We start from the raw sequence: 15,321 nt of genomic DNA, 5'->3' as shown, positions 1-15,321 counted from the left end.
GTCATTGTTTTTCTTGTTATTGGAAAATGTTGTAGTTGTTATTTCATTTAAGAAAAATGTGTGTTTGTATTTGTTGTACTTCGTCTTATGTGGCCCTCTTTTGAGAGCCAAAACATAATAAAATAAATTGAATTGAATTGAATTGAATTACATTGGGGCAGCAGGTGCAGTGGCACCAGGACCTGAAAGCGTGATGGGCCCACTGAATCCTGATACTATTTGTAGTTCACAGTGCAAACAGTTGCCAGGGAAATATTTTCCTGCCTTATACTCGGACCCACTTACAAGCTGGCCACGCGACTGTGCATTTATTCTTTCTCTCTCTCTCTTCCATAGCTCACGACCTTAAAACTCGCTCTCCAGCGTGTAACTGTCGTTAGCATCACGCGTCCCATCACACTGATAGCTCCGAAGAAGGTACAGTAAGTGGATTAGAAGACAAACTCGCTCCACAGCGAACCTCAGCCGGCCCGATGTCTGTAGTAATTGTGACCTTCCCGTCCCCTGCGGCTCCCTTTTCCTTCGCTGCCTGATCTGGGGAGGCAGCTCGCCGAGGCAGAAGTCCGTCTCCAGCAGCCCCGGGGCACGCACGGCTCAGCGCGGGCACCCGGCGGCACGCCGAGGACCCTGCCTGGCACACGAGGGACGCAGCCAGGCGCGCTGCGGACAAGTCTGCCCGAGGCCACAAGGGGATCCCGCCTCCTCGCGAGAGAGTCTTAGCCTCCGAGTGGCGGCAGAGAGGGAGGGGGAGGCAGAGAGCGAGAGGAAGAGGTTGGCTCTGCCTTCACAGCCGCACTCCTCGCAGGCAGCGCCCCCTCCAATGGCAGCGCCGTGCGCAGGGCTCGCTCTGTCTCCACAGCCGACCCTGCTCCTTCCCGTAAACGCAGTTGCGGGGAAATTCGTCGAAGGCATCCCGGACTCCGCAGCTTCCCTGCTGACCGGACTACTTCAGCAGGCACCGCAGAGAACTTCCAGAAGCGCGTGAGTGGGCAGGCAGGGGTGTGTGCCTGGGTTTGAGAAGGAGTGGTGCGTGAGCTGTGCACCCACCTGTGCTCCGCGCTGAGGAGCATCATTGCCAACCACTAGATGCGGCGAGGCTACAGATAATCGTCCGGAATCATCAGGGGGATGCCGCTTTTCTGGTCTAAAGTTGCATTGCTTTAAGGGAATTATAAAGAGGGGATTGGGTGCAATTCCGAGGATGCAAACTGACGTGCAAGTGGAAGGCAACAGTTCCCATGAAGACAGTGCCACGGCAACGAGAGGCGGGCTTGGATGTCAGACTGCTGCTGGGCTCGTAACACTCAGTAAGTAGCACACACAGACGGCTACTTACTTGAACTTGTTGATTAAGAGGACACTGGCTTGTGAGAGGAGACAAAGACGTCCGTGGCTTGTTTTATGGAGTCTTTTATGCTGCAAGCTGTGGAATAAGCTGGTTTGGACTTGAAGAAATGGTGAAGCCCGCGGCTAATTAATAATCCATCACCTCGGTGCTGGGCTGCTTCCGAGGTCGGGATCCGGTGACATGCCTGGGAGTCTCGCCTGGCTGGGCGGCTGGTGAGCGGAGCCGGCGCCTCCAGCGATGCGGGGTCCGGGGCTCTTTGCGTTGTGCGTCTTTACTGTCTCGGTGTCCACTGTCCCGGCCCTGGCGACCGCGAGCGGCACCCCTGGGAAGTGGGAGCAGGGCAGGCTGCACCAAAACAAGAAGCCACTCGGCCTGTCCGAGGAGCATGGAGCATTGGAGCCGGTGCACCCCGAGGGTACAGAGGAGAGTGCTGGAAGGAGCATTCAAGGAAGGCCAGGACAGCTCGAGACAAGGCTGTCTGTCAGTGCTGAGTCAAAGTTTCACTCTGGGAGTCATGCTTCCTTGGCAACGGGGGGCACTTTTGTCAGCCTCCCGAGGTGGTCCATACAGCCTGCAGGAGCTGCTGAGGGTCTTCGGTCTAGGAGCAAGAGGGCATCCGGGGACCCCCAAGGGAGGAAAAGTAGAGGGAGAAACAAGAACCCCAGGGATGGGAGTTACCTTAAAGGGCACCTGAACGAGTCTTATCAGTCCCCCACAGGACCAGCAGAACCCCAGTACCTGGCTCTCAATGACTCTTTCATCTTAGTGCCGGATGACCTGGAAATAAACCACGGGCTGTTCCCCAGAAACAGCAGCAACAAGAGGCCCCACCTGAAGAACCCCTTCTACCCACTGACCGAGGAGTCCTACGGGGCCTACGGCATCATGTGCCTGGCGGTCATCATCTTTGTCATCGGGATCATGGGCAACATGGCGATCATGTGCATCGTCTGCCACAACTACTACATGCGGAGCATCTCCAACTCGCTGCTAGCCAACCTGGCCTTTTGGGATTTCCTGATCATCTTCTTCTGCCTGCCCCTGGTCATATTCCACGAGCTCGCCAAGAAGTGGCTCCTCGAAGACTTCTCTTGCAAAATTGTGCCGTACATTGAGGTAAGTGTAATGTTGGGGGCCCTGGGCCCTCATTGCTAAGAATGACTGACACGGACACAGTCAGGTACTTGGTACAACTGGCCTCGAGCACGTGCGCTCGGCCCCTTTTATTAGAGCTGTGTCACCTGACCAGTGACATCAGTGGTGGGTGGGTGTCTAGTGTAGGGCATACAAGAAACACTAGACTGCTGGCTGTAACTCTGGATCAGTACATCCCTCCCAAACTTCGGGAAAAATGAAAACAAATGAAAGTCCAACCTGTGGAAGAAAAATGCAGTTTGCAAACCACACGATAAAGTTCAACCTGTGGGAATGAAAAATGTACGTGCAATATAACACTGGACTCTGTAAATTGAAATGAGTCTCTTTGGTGGATTGCAGATCGCAGATGGTGTAGTTACTGCATTCAGGACTCATGAGTCATTGTGGCATGGTTTGCCGTTCTTCAGCGGGTCCTACCTTCTATCTGCGCCGCTTGGACATTGTTCTCGATCTTGCCTTTGCTTGGCACCACTGGTGACAGTTGGTAGTTTAGATAGAAGGGTGACGTGATCCGAGTATGGGTTGTCTTCTCGGTTCTCCTCTTCAGTCCTGGTCCTTGGTGATGTCTCTGGGCAGGCTTCAAAGTATTTCTGGGCAGATGAAAGGAGTAGGTGCATACATCCCTCTCACTAGGATGCCCCTCTTCGCCGGTATTCCTCTCTCACAAGATGTCCGGGAGGACCTCTTTGCCAGGCTTCCACTGGACTGGTGTTGTCGGTCATGTTGCTCCACCATAGCCTTCGGGCCGTGAGCGGGGCGCTCCACGATCTTCACCGTTGTGTCCGAGTTCCACCTGAAGGTTACGCTGTCGACTCTTTTCTTGCACGCAAAGCTTTCCTCTCCGTGGGTCTTGCAGACGCACCGTCATGGATCCGTCTCTCTTGCGGGACTTGCTGCCACCAGAGTCCCTTGAGGCCTTTGCTTATTGGGCTGCCACGGGTTGATGTGGAGTGGTCAGTTCCTCAGCCGGATGTGTGAGCACTCTCGCCATTCAATCTTCCGCTCAACCCCAAAGGTAGAATGTCGTCAACAGTCCAAACTTGCTCTCTTCTACGATCGCCACATGGATGGATGGCTTGTAGATGGATATCTTTGACTTGTGCCGCCGGTGTTCATGCCAGGCCTTGTTCTCCGCTGCACTCCGGTGTTCCGGTGCATGTCACCATCTTCGTATGATGGGTGTGTGAGTTGACTGGTCACACCTCTTCACTTCTTGTGGTCTTCGAGTGGCACTCACTACCCTTCTTCTCCTCCATTCCTTTCACGACGTGGTCGGTCCCTTTTCTTCTCTTCAACCACCCAGGCCATCTCCGTGTGGCGTGCACTCCACACGAATCTCCCTGGTTGCGTCCTACCCTTAGGACACACCTTCTCTTTTTCCGATGACCAAAACCAGGCATCGCACCTTTCTTCCTGTCGCTCCTTCTTTACTTCGGGTCGGTGTCATCAGACCTCTTCTGGGTCCCGTCCATGGACCTCTTCTTGATCTATTCAGTTGCTATGCCTTCGATCTTCTGGCATGTCTTTGCAGTCGTGATCTTCTGACTGTCCGCTTCTCCTTTCTTTTCCTTCCGGGTGACCAACGGCCTGGTCATCTTCTCCTTTCCTTTCCGGGTGACCAACAGCCTGGTCATCTTCTCCTTTTCTTTCCGGGTGACCAACGGCCTGGTCATCTTCTCCTTTTCTTTCTGGGTGACCAACAGCCTGGTCATCTTCTCCTTTTCTTTCCGGGTGACCAACGGCCTTGGTCATCTTCTCCTTTTCTTCCCGGGTGACCAACGGCCTGGTCATCTTCTCCTTTTCTTTTCCGGGCGACCACTTGACTGGTCCGCATCTGGCGGTGACTTTTTGGCAAGTCATCTTCGCTGTGACCTACTGACAGGTCTCCGAGGACGCGATCCCTGCGTTACTCGGTCGTGGTGGCGTGGAGTTCCTTCACTCCTTGCGCGGTCCTGCGCAATGCTGCTTGGTTCTGAGGTGTGGAGTTCCTTCACTCCTTGCGCGGTCTCGCACAGTGCTGGTCTGTGGCGTTGGTGTGTCGCTGTGCAGCGTCACTGGGCGCTCCTGACTTCTGGCACTTCCGGCGCAGTGCTGCGCTGTCCTGGCGTGTTTGCACACACTGCCTTGAACTCTGTACAGTTCTTTGTCCTTCAGTCTTGCGCATTCCTGCGTCATTTCTTGAAGTGTTCCTGGAGTGTTGGCGCGTTCCTGCGCTATCTCCTGGTGCGGTCCTGAACGTTCTGGCACTTCCTGGGGAGTACCTGTGAAATGTCTTTCTTTGCAGCTGACAGTTTCTGTCGAGTGTCCTCTGCGGGGAGTCAGCTGTCTTCTGGCGCACTTAGGCTGTGCTGCAGGGTTGCAGTGGTCCTGTGCTTCTGGCGCGTTCCTGTGCCTCTTGGCGTGTTCCTGCGGTTCTGGCGCGTTCCTGCAGTTCTTTGTGGTGTGTGTCAGTGCAATAGTGGTGGATGGCCACTAGATGGCATTGTATTGTCCTTCTGAAACAGCTTCCTTCCCTTGGTGACTCTCTTCCCTGTTGTTTCTCATTTGTCTAAGCTTGGAGTCCCAGGCCTGCAGGGCCTGTTGTTGCTATGGAGTGTGCAGGGGAGGAGGGGGCTGAAGTCTCTGCTGACCAGGTAAGTCCCATCTCTTTTCATTTGCACTTGGGGCAGTCGGGCATCACAGTGTTTTCGGTGCAGGCATTATTTTTGTCCCTTTTGTCTTACTCCGTGCAGATTGCACTTTCTTTTGGAGGGAGGGGGCAGGCTCTATTGTAAATTAGCTGACCAGGACGGCCGCTGGTCGTCACACGCTTGTCTTGCCCCTCTGTCCCCGTCCGCAGCAGCCTTTCCCGTGAGTGTTGCTTTGATGACCCTCCCCGCCGCGGGCATTGTCTTACTTGGGCGGCGCACGGGGTGGGGAGAGCACGGATGGAGTCCGCTCTTGCCGGACGCTGACTCTGCGTTCCTCCTCTCCCCGCCGCCTTTCCATCACACGCAGCGCGGGGAGAAGTTGAAGCTTTGCGGGTGGCTCCGTTTTCAGTGTCTTGGCGCCCAGCAGCTCCCCTTCACGCTGCGGGCGCTTTCCAGCATTTTAGTCACCCTGCCGCCGCTCTTCATACAAGCGGCGGGGGACGCTGGAAGCAGGCCGCGGGTGAGCTCCGCTGGCTTCGCTTTATTACCGGGCAAACAGCTAGCGCGGCACACTTTGCTTGGGGCACTTACTGGCGGCCGCTGCAGCCTCCGTTCCTGTCACAGCAGGTGGCTCCGCTTCATTTGTTCGGCGCCTGGCAGCTCCTCACACGCTGCGGGCGCTCCTCTTTCATGTTCATTCCCCCTGCGCCGTACTTCACCCACGCAGCGGGGCCACTGCCGGCAGGCCGCGGGTGGGCTCCGCTGGCGCTGCTTTACCGGAAATTCAATGAGGCTGCACTTACGCCCGGCAAGGCGCGCTGGTCATGCGGGTGGGCACCGCTTCACTTTTCGGCGCCCCGCAGCTTCCCTCACGCTGCGGGCGCTCTCTGGTGCCAGTTCATTCACCCTCGCGGCGGGGGGACAGGAGGCACCACAGGCAGGCCGCGGGTGGGCTCCGCGAGCCTTGCTTTATTTGACGGGGCAATAGCGGCCGATGCCGCGTCACTGCAGGCGGGCCGCGGGTGGGCTCCGCTGGCCTCGCTGTACTGTGGGCACAGTTCATTTATAGCGGGTAGGCTCCGCTTTGCGTTTTTCGGCGGCGACCGCCATTATGGCGTTTTGACTGTTGCGGGTGGGCTCCGCTTTCGGTGCTTGGGCTCACCTTCGGCCGACGGGCCTTTTCTCCTCCACGCGGGTGGGCTCCGCGGAGGTTACCATGCGGTGGCGGCAGACGCAGGTGGGCTCTGCACGGCTCTCTTCCTTCACCCCAGGCAGGGGCGCATTCGCGGCCGACGCGGGTGGGCTCCGGTCGGTCCACTCTTCATCAACCCACGCAGGGGGCCTTGCAGGCTGGGCTCACAGGTGTGGGGTAGGCTCCCAGTCACCTTCGTGTCTGCAGGCAGGCCCAGGGCTCGGCTTACGCCCTGCAGGCCTCTCGGCGGCCGGCGCCGCTTCCCCAGGGGAATGCCCTGCACATGGGCACTTCCCTTCTTCTTTCCCGGGGATCTTCAGCTGCGGCACGCGTGGCTAGCGTCCGCCTCGTCGCCAATGTAATGTTGGGGGCCCTGGGCCCTCATTGCTAAGAATGACTGACACGGACACAGTCAGGTACTTGGTACAACTGGCCTCGAGCACGTGCGCTCGGCCCCTTTTATTAGAGCTGTGTCACCTGACCAGTGACATCAGTGGTGGGTGGGTGTCTAGTGTAGGGCATACAAGAAACACTAGACTGCTGGCTGTAACTCTGGATCAGTACAGTAAGTATGGAAGGCCTACAGACGCCGCTGTCAATAAGTGCAGTGACAGCTTTTTGAAGTATTTTTTACCGAATAGTATTATACACTTAGGCCGCTGATTTACACTTCTTCTTGCATGCACAAGCCTGACACATGCCTGGAAAGTTGGTAGCTTATGTGCACCTATTGTGGGTCAGGCCAGGAAGCAGAGCGTCTGTAAATGTATGTGATAGACGTGTACGCACGCGGTGCAGACAGTTTTGTGCTTAGCTTTAGAGAAGCGTGTGTTCTCAGGTGAGTATCAGGGAAGTGGCGTGGAAAATAAAATGCAAATTAAATGAACTTCCACACTGTCATACCAAAGCTTAAAATTGCAAACATTTTGCAACGTGTTCGGACACTTATCTTACTCAGTACCCTACTCCTCATAAATCTTGCATGAATGCTGCAGAAATGTCTCAAATTGTGCCAAATAATTTAGCAACAACTTATTTTTATGTAGTGCTTTCAACTACGATTTTATTTGTCGCACTACACCTAACAGGTGTTGTTTTTGCCCACTGTCGACCTCAGGATGAGTTAGCTTTACAGGGTCTTGAACTTGTGATCTGCAGATTGCAACAGATGCCAGTAGAGATTCAATAACGTACTGATCCTTCTTGCCAGAGCATGTGTGAGTGCTAAAAATCGAACATTGTAATGAAAAATGCAAAATTCCACACATTTTCCATTTCTTGTTCTACTTTCAGTAGTCGTGACATACAGTATGCACATGTAAGGTTAGGAAAAGAGTGTTAAATCAGCTTAAACTCTGCATATATAATCTTGAAATATCTGTGAAGCAGCAAAACATTAACTTAATACGTTCAGATCTGCAAATAAAACCGCACATTTAATTCACGAAGGGGAATTGCGGGCTTCAAGGCAAACAGGTGCACGCTGACAACAACCTCTTTCTTTGAATACATTATTGCATGTGTCTGTCGTTATATGCTTGTCCTCTAACAACCCCATACTCTACTCCGGTGTAATCCCCTTCCTTTCTGTTTTTAGACATAAATAGAGCTTTCTTGGGCAGTTAATCTGTTAATTGCCTGCTGGTTCGAGCATGACTAAAGTACCAATCTCCGCACCTTAAATCAGTGCAGCTGTTCATTAGTCTTTAAAAATAAAAAGGCCCTGGTTGGCTGCCAGGCTGGAGCGCACATCCGGGGACTCTGCCAAACAATGCAGAAGCAAGCCGGCACAAAGCGAGTCACGAGCCTGGATGCCGACTTTGTGTAGGCAGTGGCATTGAAATAACACACTGACTGCAGCCCCTGCTGCCAGTCAGCGGGAGGGGTGCAGCCCAGGACATGATGCCTGCTAACATCTAGTGATGCTGAGGTAGGAGGTGGCTCGTGATGCAACCACACCTACTTTCTTCAGCAATGCAACGCTTGCAAAGAAGGAACAGAATCACAATGCTCGAGTTTATGGGGTCATTTCTGATGGGCCCCTGTAAACAAGAATAACAAAGAGGCCGACGTGTAACACAAGAGAAAATTTACAGTTTGTAAATCTATACCAATGACTTACAAAGATAATGCTTTTGTGGTTCCCAAAACTGCACACAAAGTCAACAAAAATCAAACTTCCACGCTTGCACCTATTCCCCTTGCCGTCAGCGTGGGCGAGCATCTAAACCCTATAATGCACTCGTTTATGGTAGTCCGCTTCTTGTTTTATTACAGATTTCCCTTGGCCTACATTCTCTATACGAAATGTTTATTTTTGGCAGTACTGCATCTCAACTGAATACTATTGTGCGGTTTAAGTTTACGTGCACTTGAAAAGTGGGAAATCCCATTGGGGTGATTATAAATAACTGCATGGTTTCAGGCGCTCCCTTTCACTATCCGACTGCCAGGTTTGCTGCAGTTGTCTATCACATCTGTGCCCGTGTTGGGCGCTGCAATGAGGCCACTTTGAGCAGCTGCTTTACACCTCCACCATAAAAGACCACAGGATGGCGCAACAGTGCAAAACATGGCCCCAAATGTCGTTTTTGCTAAGGGAAGGAAGACTAAAATGATAAAATATTTTTTTTTCTTGCAGTTCTGGTATTCTGTGCAAAGCCCTGTCTGTGTTTGCTATTACTAGCAGATCCTATGCTGCACACCTTACCTGAGTACACGAGCACACAGTCCCTGAAATATGTATTTTGCACCGTTGATCTGGTATCAACATGTCACATGTGCATATGTTTACAGATGAACATACAGTGGATCAGTGACAGAATGCATCATTGTTGCCTCCCCGCCCCCGTTGCTAAAAACCCAGATAGAAATGACTGTCAGCCAGTTGCAAATGATTGTGATTGATCCAGTGGTGGAATAGAGGATTTTGGAAGCCCACTGCAATGACATTGGAAACATTCACATTAATTCCAGGTTGATCTATACACGGAGTGTTTGGTGCCTCGTGGTTGCTATTGGTTTGAGTTAGCACTTTTATCTGATGAGTAGAATTTGTATGCCTTTTTTTCAGTGAGATATATGATGGTTATCAGGTCTTTAAGTGGGATGTAAAAACGGGAGGGGGGTCTCTCAAAGGGGCGCGGCCGATGCAATTAAGGGCGTGGCTTAGAAGCACTTGGGCTAAAAATCTGTGTTTAGCATAGTGGGCCGCTCGACTGGAATTTTGCTGCTTCTGTCATTGCATCCAGATATATAAAACAACAAGTAATTATACACTTACAATAAGCCAGGACTATTGCCTTTGTCAATGGTTGTTAGTTGCATATGTTAAATAAGTAACAACTACGGCTTCGTTTTTTATAACTTTGAATATGCTTCAGTTCTGACATGATGAGACTATGAAACAAATATAACGAGTCTCTTTGAAGTCACCTCAAATGCGTGATGGGTTACACTGCTGCAGAGTTAAGATTTTTCAGCCTGAGGGTGAGGGCAAAAATGGAGAGCCCGATAGAGCCCGTCGCAGCACCTGTTTTTTAGAACTGCCGGCGCTGAGCACCGGTAGGACCCGGCCCACTTAAACCCCTTATCGTTGTCCAAAAGCCATGGGCCGCAGCTCAATCGAGTACCTCAATTGGGAAGTAAACATTTGAAATTGGTTAACTTGAATTCCTACCAGGTGCTGATGTGTGCCGAAAATTATGATTCGAGTATTGCAAGTCCAAAGTCAGTGTGCAGAACAATTGGAGTAACGCATATTTCCCTACACATCTGTTCGCATACGTAGGATATGATAAATAAAATTCAGGTTTAGCTCCGACGGTATAGACGGCATGCAATCCATTTGTTTGCACCTGCCTCATAGAATAACCTTCCTATAAAACAGTGGCTAAATATGTTGTACTCTAATGATTCATAACACTTCAACATTTGTGCCATTAATACCGCACCAGGAACAGCAAATAAAAGCACAGTAGAAATGAGATAGTATTTTATTCGCCGTAAAAGGTGTGTCACTCATGATGAGCTCTAAATCTATTCTACTCGAGTGTTCATTCAGCCTGCTCGTTTCCTCACTATCGTCAGAGTTCCTTGGTTTTATTATTTAGCAGCAAGGCTTCCCTTTAGGCAAAAGAGAGCAGACAGCATTGTTTTTTCCTATGTGTATTATTAATTTAAAAACAGATTTTTTGCCATTTTAGCTGCACACATTGTTCTCGCGTATCACGTGATTGTAGGAGTCACAGATCACGTGATTGTAGGAGTAACGCCAGAACTTCAGAAAAGCCTACCTTTAGCCGGTATTCCTCCCCCTTTCTCACTCAGCCTTCTCCTTCCATCTTCAGCGCCTTGACGCCTTCGGGCAAAGTTGCGCTATATAAGGCTCTAATCATTCATTCATTCAACTCACGGCCACAGGTACCTAGGGAGACGTGTACATGTTGGGTTGAGTTGTATATAATATATGTAAATGCAGGTGATGGAATGTTCTGTAGTTAGCCTTGAGGGGAACTGGAGCGTGAGGACAACAGAGGTTCCAGGACGGCAGTTGGTGCCTGGAGCCTGGTGTCGTTGTTCGCATTAAACACCTGTGCACTTACCTTGGTGTATGCACATCTTTTCAGTACTGTCTTCTATTTCCTCCTCTTTCTCACTGTATGTGAGATGAGGCTCCTGTTATAATTACTGTTCGCCAACAGCTGGGTAAGTGTTAACTGATCAGAACTTTTAACGCAGTGAGCCTTGTAGTAAATGGGAATTCAAATATGATTTCACGGAGGGAATGGAACCTGGATTTTTCTAATTTACTCCTATTTGAGGGAAACAATGTTAATTAAAATGCCCAAAAGCATGATGTCACTGCCACGGACTCTAGTGCACAGAGGCCTTCGAATTTAGAACGCTACAGAAACGTCATCATGACGACTAAGGTGCCGCTACCAGGGCATATGAGGTAAAACTGTGTCCTATTCTGTTCTGGGATTAGAATAAAGAGGATGTAAGTGTGCCACACTTTCACATTTTGCTAATGAAAAGGATGTTTAGAAGTTAAGGGAATGTCCTTTGTGCTTTCACATTGTGGTTAGTGACCTCCCACTATATAGAAGCTTTGGGGGTGAAGGAACGTCCCCACGCCCTCGACTTTGGTGTATATTTCAATGGAAACAGCAACTATGTTTTCTAAAATGGCAGAACCTATTTAGTATATGTAATTGTCAGACTATGTATAGAATTGGCCACATTTTGAGGTGGAAAACTCAGGAAAAAAAATAAACGTACAAAGAGGGGTGACCTTTTTTAGTGACCAAATGGTAAAATCTGGTAAAGTTTTCAAGATATTCATTGTATTGTATTGTAAGGGGAGCTTATAAAGCGCACTGACACCGTGGGTTTCCTGACGCTGGTTGAATGCTAAAGGACCAGAGGGATTTAGCCAGATTGAGGGAAGAGCCATGTTGTTAGGGATTTACGGAAAAGAGTGAGAGAATTAGAGGTTTTGAGAGAGAGGGGAAAGGAGTTCCAGAGTTTAGGGGCCAGGAATGCGAATCTCCGTCCTCCAGATCTGCAGAGTTTGATGGGGGGATGAGTAGGAAGTGAAGGTGGGAAGATCTCAGGTTCCGTGAAGGACAATAGGGCCTGATAAGGGATTTCAGAAAGACGGGACAGGAGCCAGATAAAGATTTGAAAGTGAGGCAGCCGATCTTAAAGGCTGCCCTCGAGATGACAGGGAGCCAGTGCAGTTTAGAGAGAAGGGGTTTGGCGGATTGCCATTTCGGAATCCCAAGGGCCAGTCTCGCCGCTTGATTTTGAACAGATTGTAGTCTGGAGAGAGATGTTTTAGGCAGACCGTGGTAAATAGAGTTCGAAAAATCTAAGCGGGAGAGGACAAGGGCCATAATTACTTGCAGAAGAGCTTCAGGAGTGAGGAGATAGGCCACCTTCCTGATCCTGCGCAGCTGGAACATACAGGAGGAGACAACCGTCCCCACTTGGGGCCCGAGGGAGAGGCCGGAGTCAATAGTGACCCCGAGACTTTTTACCGAGGCCACAGGGGTGGGGGGGGGCCGAGTTCTGCCGGCCAAAAGTGCGGACCCCAGTGGGTAGAGCTCCTGCCAGGAAGAAGAAGCTCCGTCTTTCCGGGATTCAATTTGAGCTGGTTTTGACACATCCACTGTAGGATGTGGGACATGGCTGCCTGGAAGTTAGGAATAGCAGAGGGGGAATCGAGAGGAAAGATGAGTTGTAGGTCGTCCGCGTAGTTAAAAACGGTGACGTCCCACTGCCTCAGAGAAAAAAGGAGGGGTCGAAGATAGAGGTTGAAGAGAAGGGGGGATAAAGAGGAGCCCTGGGGGACCCCGCAGGGCAAGTGTTCCCTAGGAGCTCTAAGAGTGCCCAGGCTGAGGGTCTGAAACCTCCCGGTCAGGAAGGATTTGACCCATGCCAGCGCCAGGCCCTGGATGCCAGCCTGCTCGACACGGTGGAGGAGGATGTTGTGGTCCACCGTGTCGAAAGCGGCTGACAGATCTAATAAAACCAGGGCCTGGGGGGTACCCTTGTCAGCGCCGTCTCTCAAGGCATCCAGCACGGCCAAGATCACAGTCGGCCTCGAGAAAGTTGGAGCTCTCGATGAACTGTGAGAGACAGGCGGTGGCGTGGGCTTCCAGGATTTTAGAGAAGAAAGGCAAGAGAGAGATGGGGCGGTAGTTCGCCGGAACGGCGGGATCAGCCCCAGGCTTCTTCAGTAGAGGCACCAGAACGGCCTCCTTGAAGGAGCAGGGTACCGTACCGGACGAGAGAGAGGAATTCAGCAGGGGAAGGATGCAGTCGGGTAGAGAATGGCAGATGTCTCGTAGTATGGTGGGGGGACAACAGTCGTCTGGAGATCCAGACTTGATACGGGTAGCCAATGTGGCCAAGGAAGTGGGGTCTAAGGGAGAAAACTGAGTGAAAGAGAGGGCATTGTGGGGGGGAGAGACGGAGCCCGCGCCAGGGGGGGTAGCCGGGATGGTGTCTTTAATCAAAGCAATTTTCTGAATAAAGAAAGTACTTAGCGCGTTACAAGATTCCTGTGTGGGGGCCTGAGTCGGAAGTGTCCTGGGGTCGGAAGTGAATTCGTTAAGGACTTTAAAGATCTCTTTGGACTTGCAAGGGGCGGATAAGATTTTTTCTGAGGCGTAAGCTTTTTTGGCTGCGGAGATGGCTGTTTTGTACTTATTGCGCGCGGCCACATATACGCCTCTACTAGACGAGCAGTAGTCTCTCCTCCACCTGCGCTCAGATCGGCGGAGTTCCAATTGCAGGGTCTTGAGGTGGGGGGTGAACCATTTGTGGGAGTGGCAATGTCGGGATCGGGGGAACTTAGTTAGAGGGGCAAAAATATCGCTGGCTGTCGTGAGCCAGCCAGAAATATGCCCCTGAAGCTCGTTGGTGCTTAAATCGTTGTGAAGATGCATGGAGAGCGTTCACTTAGAATGTATTTCAGTGGTGATTGTTAGTGTATTTGTTGTTTATTCAGAATATCCCTCCAAAACTTTACTTTATGATGGGTCAACGAGTTTGTTTGACCTGTGTCCACTTCATCCTATTGCAGTTTGTGGATCAGTCTTTCTTCCTAATCTCTTTGACGTTCAGACGACAAAGTCAAAAGTCTAAGTGCATGCAAAATTCCATATTGCTTTGCGATAAACAATGGTTTGCACATTCACCTACATGTTTGCTCATACACCTACCTAGTAATTGGTGGTCCCACATCCAGAGGCTCCATCTAATTCTTTGCCTACACTTGCTAATCCGTAGGAACATAAAGCCACCGCTCCTGATGCAATGGGCTTACGGTTCTTGAATGAGTCAGTATCACACAGTGAGTGAATCAGTTATTGTGGATGCTTTTATAGACAGTGCTTAACTCATAGAAAACTAAGTACAGGCCCCGAAAACCTTTTATAGAAGTCCACTACTGCTGAACTCTAGGGTTGCCAAAGACCATCTGTGCCCAGTCCTGACCCAACCTAATGCCCCATTGTTACACCACCCTACACTTCCTGTCTGTTTATTAAACTCTTCCAGGGTCCTTTTTCATTCCTGCTTTCTCCCTTTGTCTGTTTTTCCATCTATCTAAGTTTTCTGTCATTTTTCCACCTTTCTCTCTCTTGCTCCGGGTCAAAGTTTATGAAAAATAATTATCGGTTCAAAAAAGGAGTGCAAGAGTCCACCATCTACAACACTTATGCATGTGAAGTACTGTTTACAGACCACTCAATGGTAGGAGCACTCTAGCCACACGCACCCAGTGGACACCTCTTCACAGAAGCCAGTGCTACTGCCGGCTGAGTGGAAAGCAGAACATTTGAGGGAAGTGAACATTCTAGGAGGAGAGCTGCAAAAAAAGGACTGCCTGAAGGGCAGATATGTAGTCTTGTTCTTCTCTTTTCACAGTTCAACGTGAGTAGAGGTATGTAAAGCATCACACTTAGCGGCTCATTACGTACCGCCCAACACCGCCTTGGGATCGGGACCGGCCGACTTCCTGTCGGCGATTCCAACCGCTGGATTCCGATGCAACCGAACACTGTTCAGTCGGAGTCCTGTTGTTCCCTATGCGAGCTCATGTTCCGCTAGACACCCGGCCATAACACCCTCTCCTATAAGGAAATGAGCTGTATGCGGAATACCCTGCACCCTGTCGCAGGCACCCGATGGTGCCTGCCACAGAGTGCACGGTTTTACAGTGGGGTACCTCGGCCATCTACCGTAGGCCGCTGGGCCTAGGGGCTCTATGCCAGGGGCCCCCAAAGTCATTTTCCAACAGCCTTTTAGTGCCAGACAGGCGAACGCAGAAAGGCTGATGGAAATCGACATCGTAATCATGAGAGCGGAAACGCTCTCTATTGCTGTGTATGATACGTTTCTGACCGACATAAATACTCCGCGAGTCGCTTGGAACCAATTTGGAATGACCGCACGGTTTATTTTTCCAACCATGAACATCA

At 50.9% G+C, this 15,321-nt stretch overlaps 1 protein-coding gene across 1 annotated transcript in view; it reads left to right on the top strand.

Annotated features, from left to right (window-relative positions):
• Positions 1 to 816: 816 nt before the first annotated feature.
• The window catches only part of GPR37 (G protein-coupled receptor 37), a 133,163-nt gene continuing 118,658 nt past the window's right edge, over positions 817 to 15,321 (top strand). The window contains exon 1 of the mRNA XM_078679083.1: positions 817 to 2,464. Coding sequence (XP_078535209.1) covers positions 1,586 to 2,464 — 879 coding nt within the window. The 5' untranslated portion in view covers positions 817 to 1,585. The remainder of the gene's footprint in view (positions 2,465 to 15,321) is intronic.

Source organism: Lissotriton helveticus, chromosome 1_1 (genome assembly GCF_964261635.1).
Source record: "Lissotriton helveticus chromosome 1_1, aLisHel1.1, whole genome shotgun sequence".
Taxonomy (NCBI): domain Eukaryota; kingdom Metazoa; phylum Chordata; class Amphibia; order Caudata; family Salamandridae; genus Lissotriton; species Lissotriton helveticus.
The sequence above is the reverse complement of the archived record's forward strand: the minus strand, read 5'-3'. Positions and strand labels throughout refer to the sequence as shown.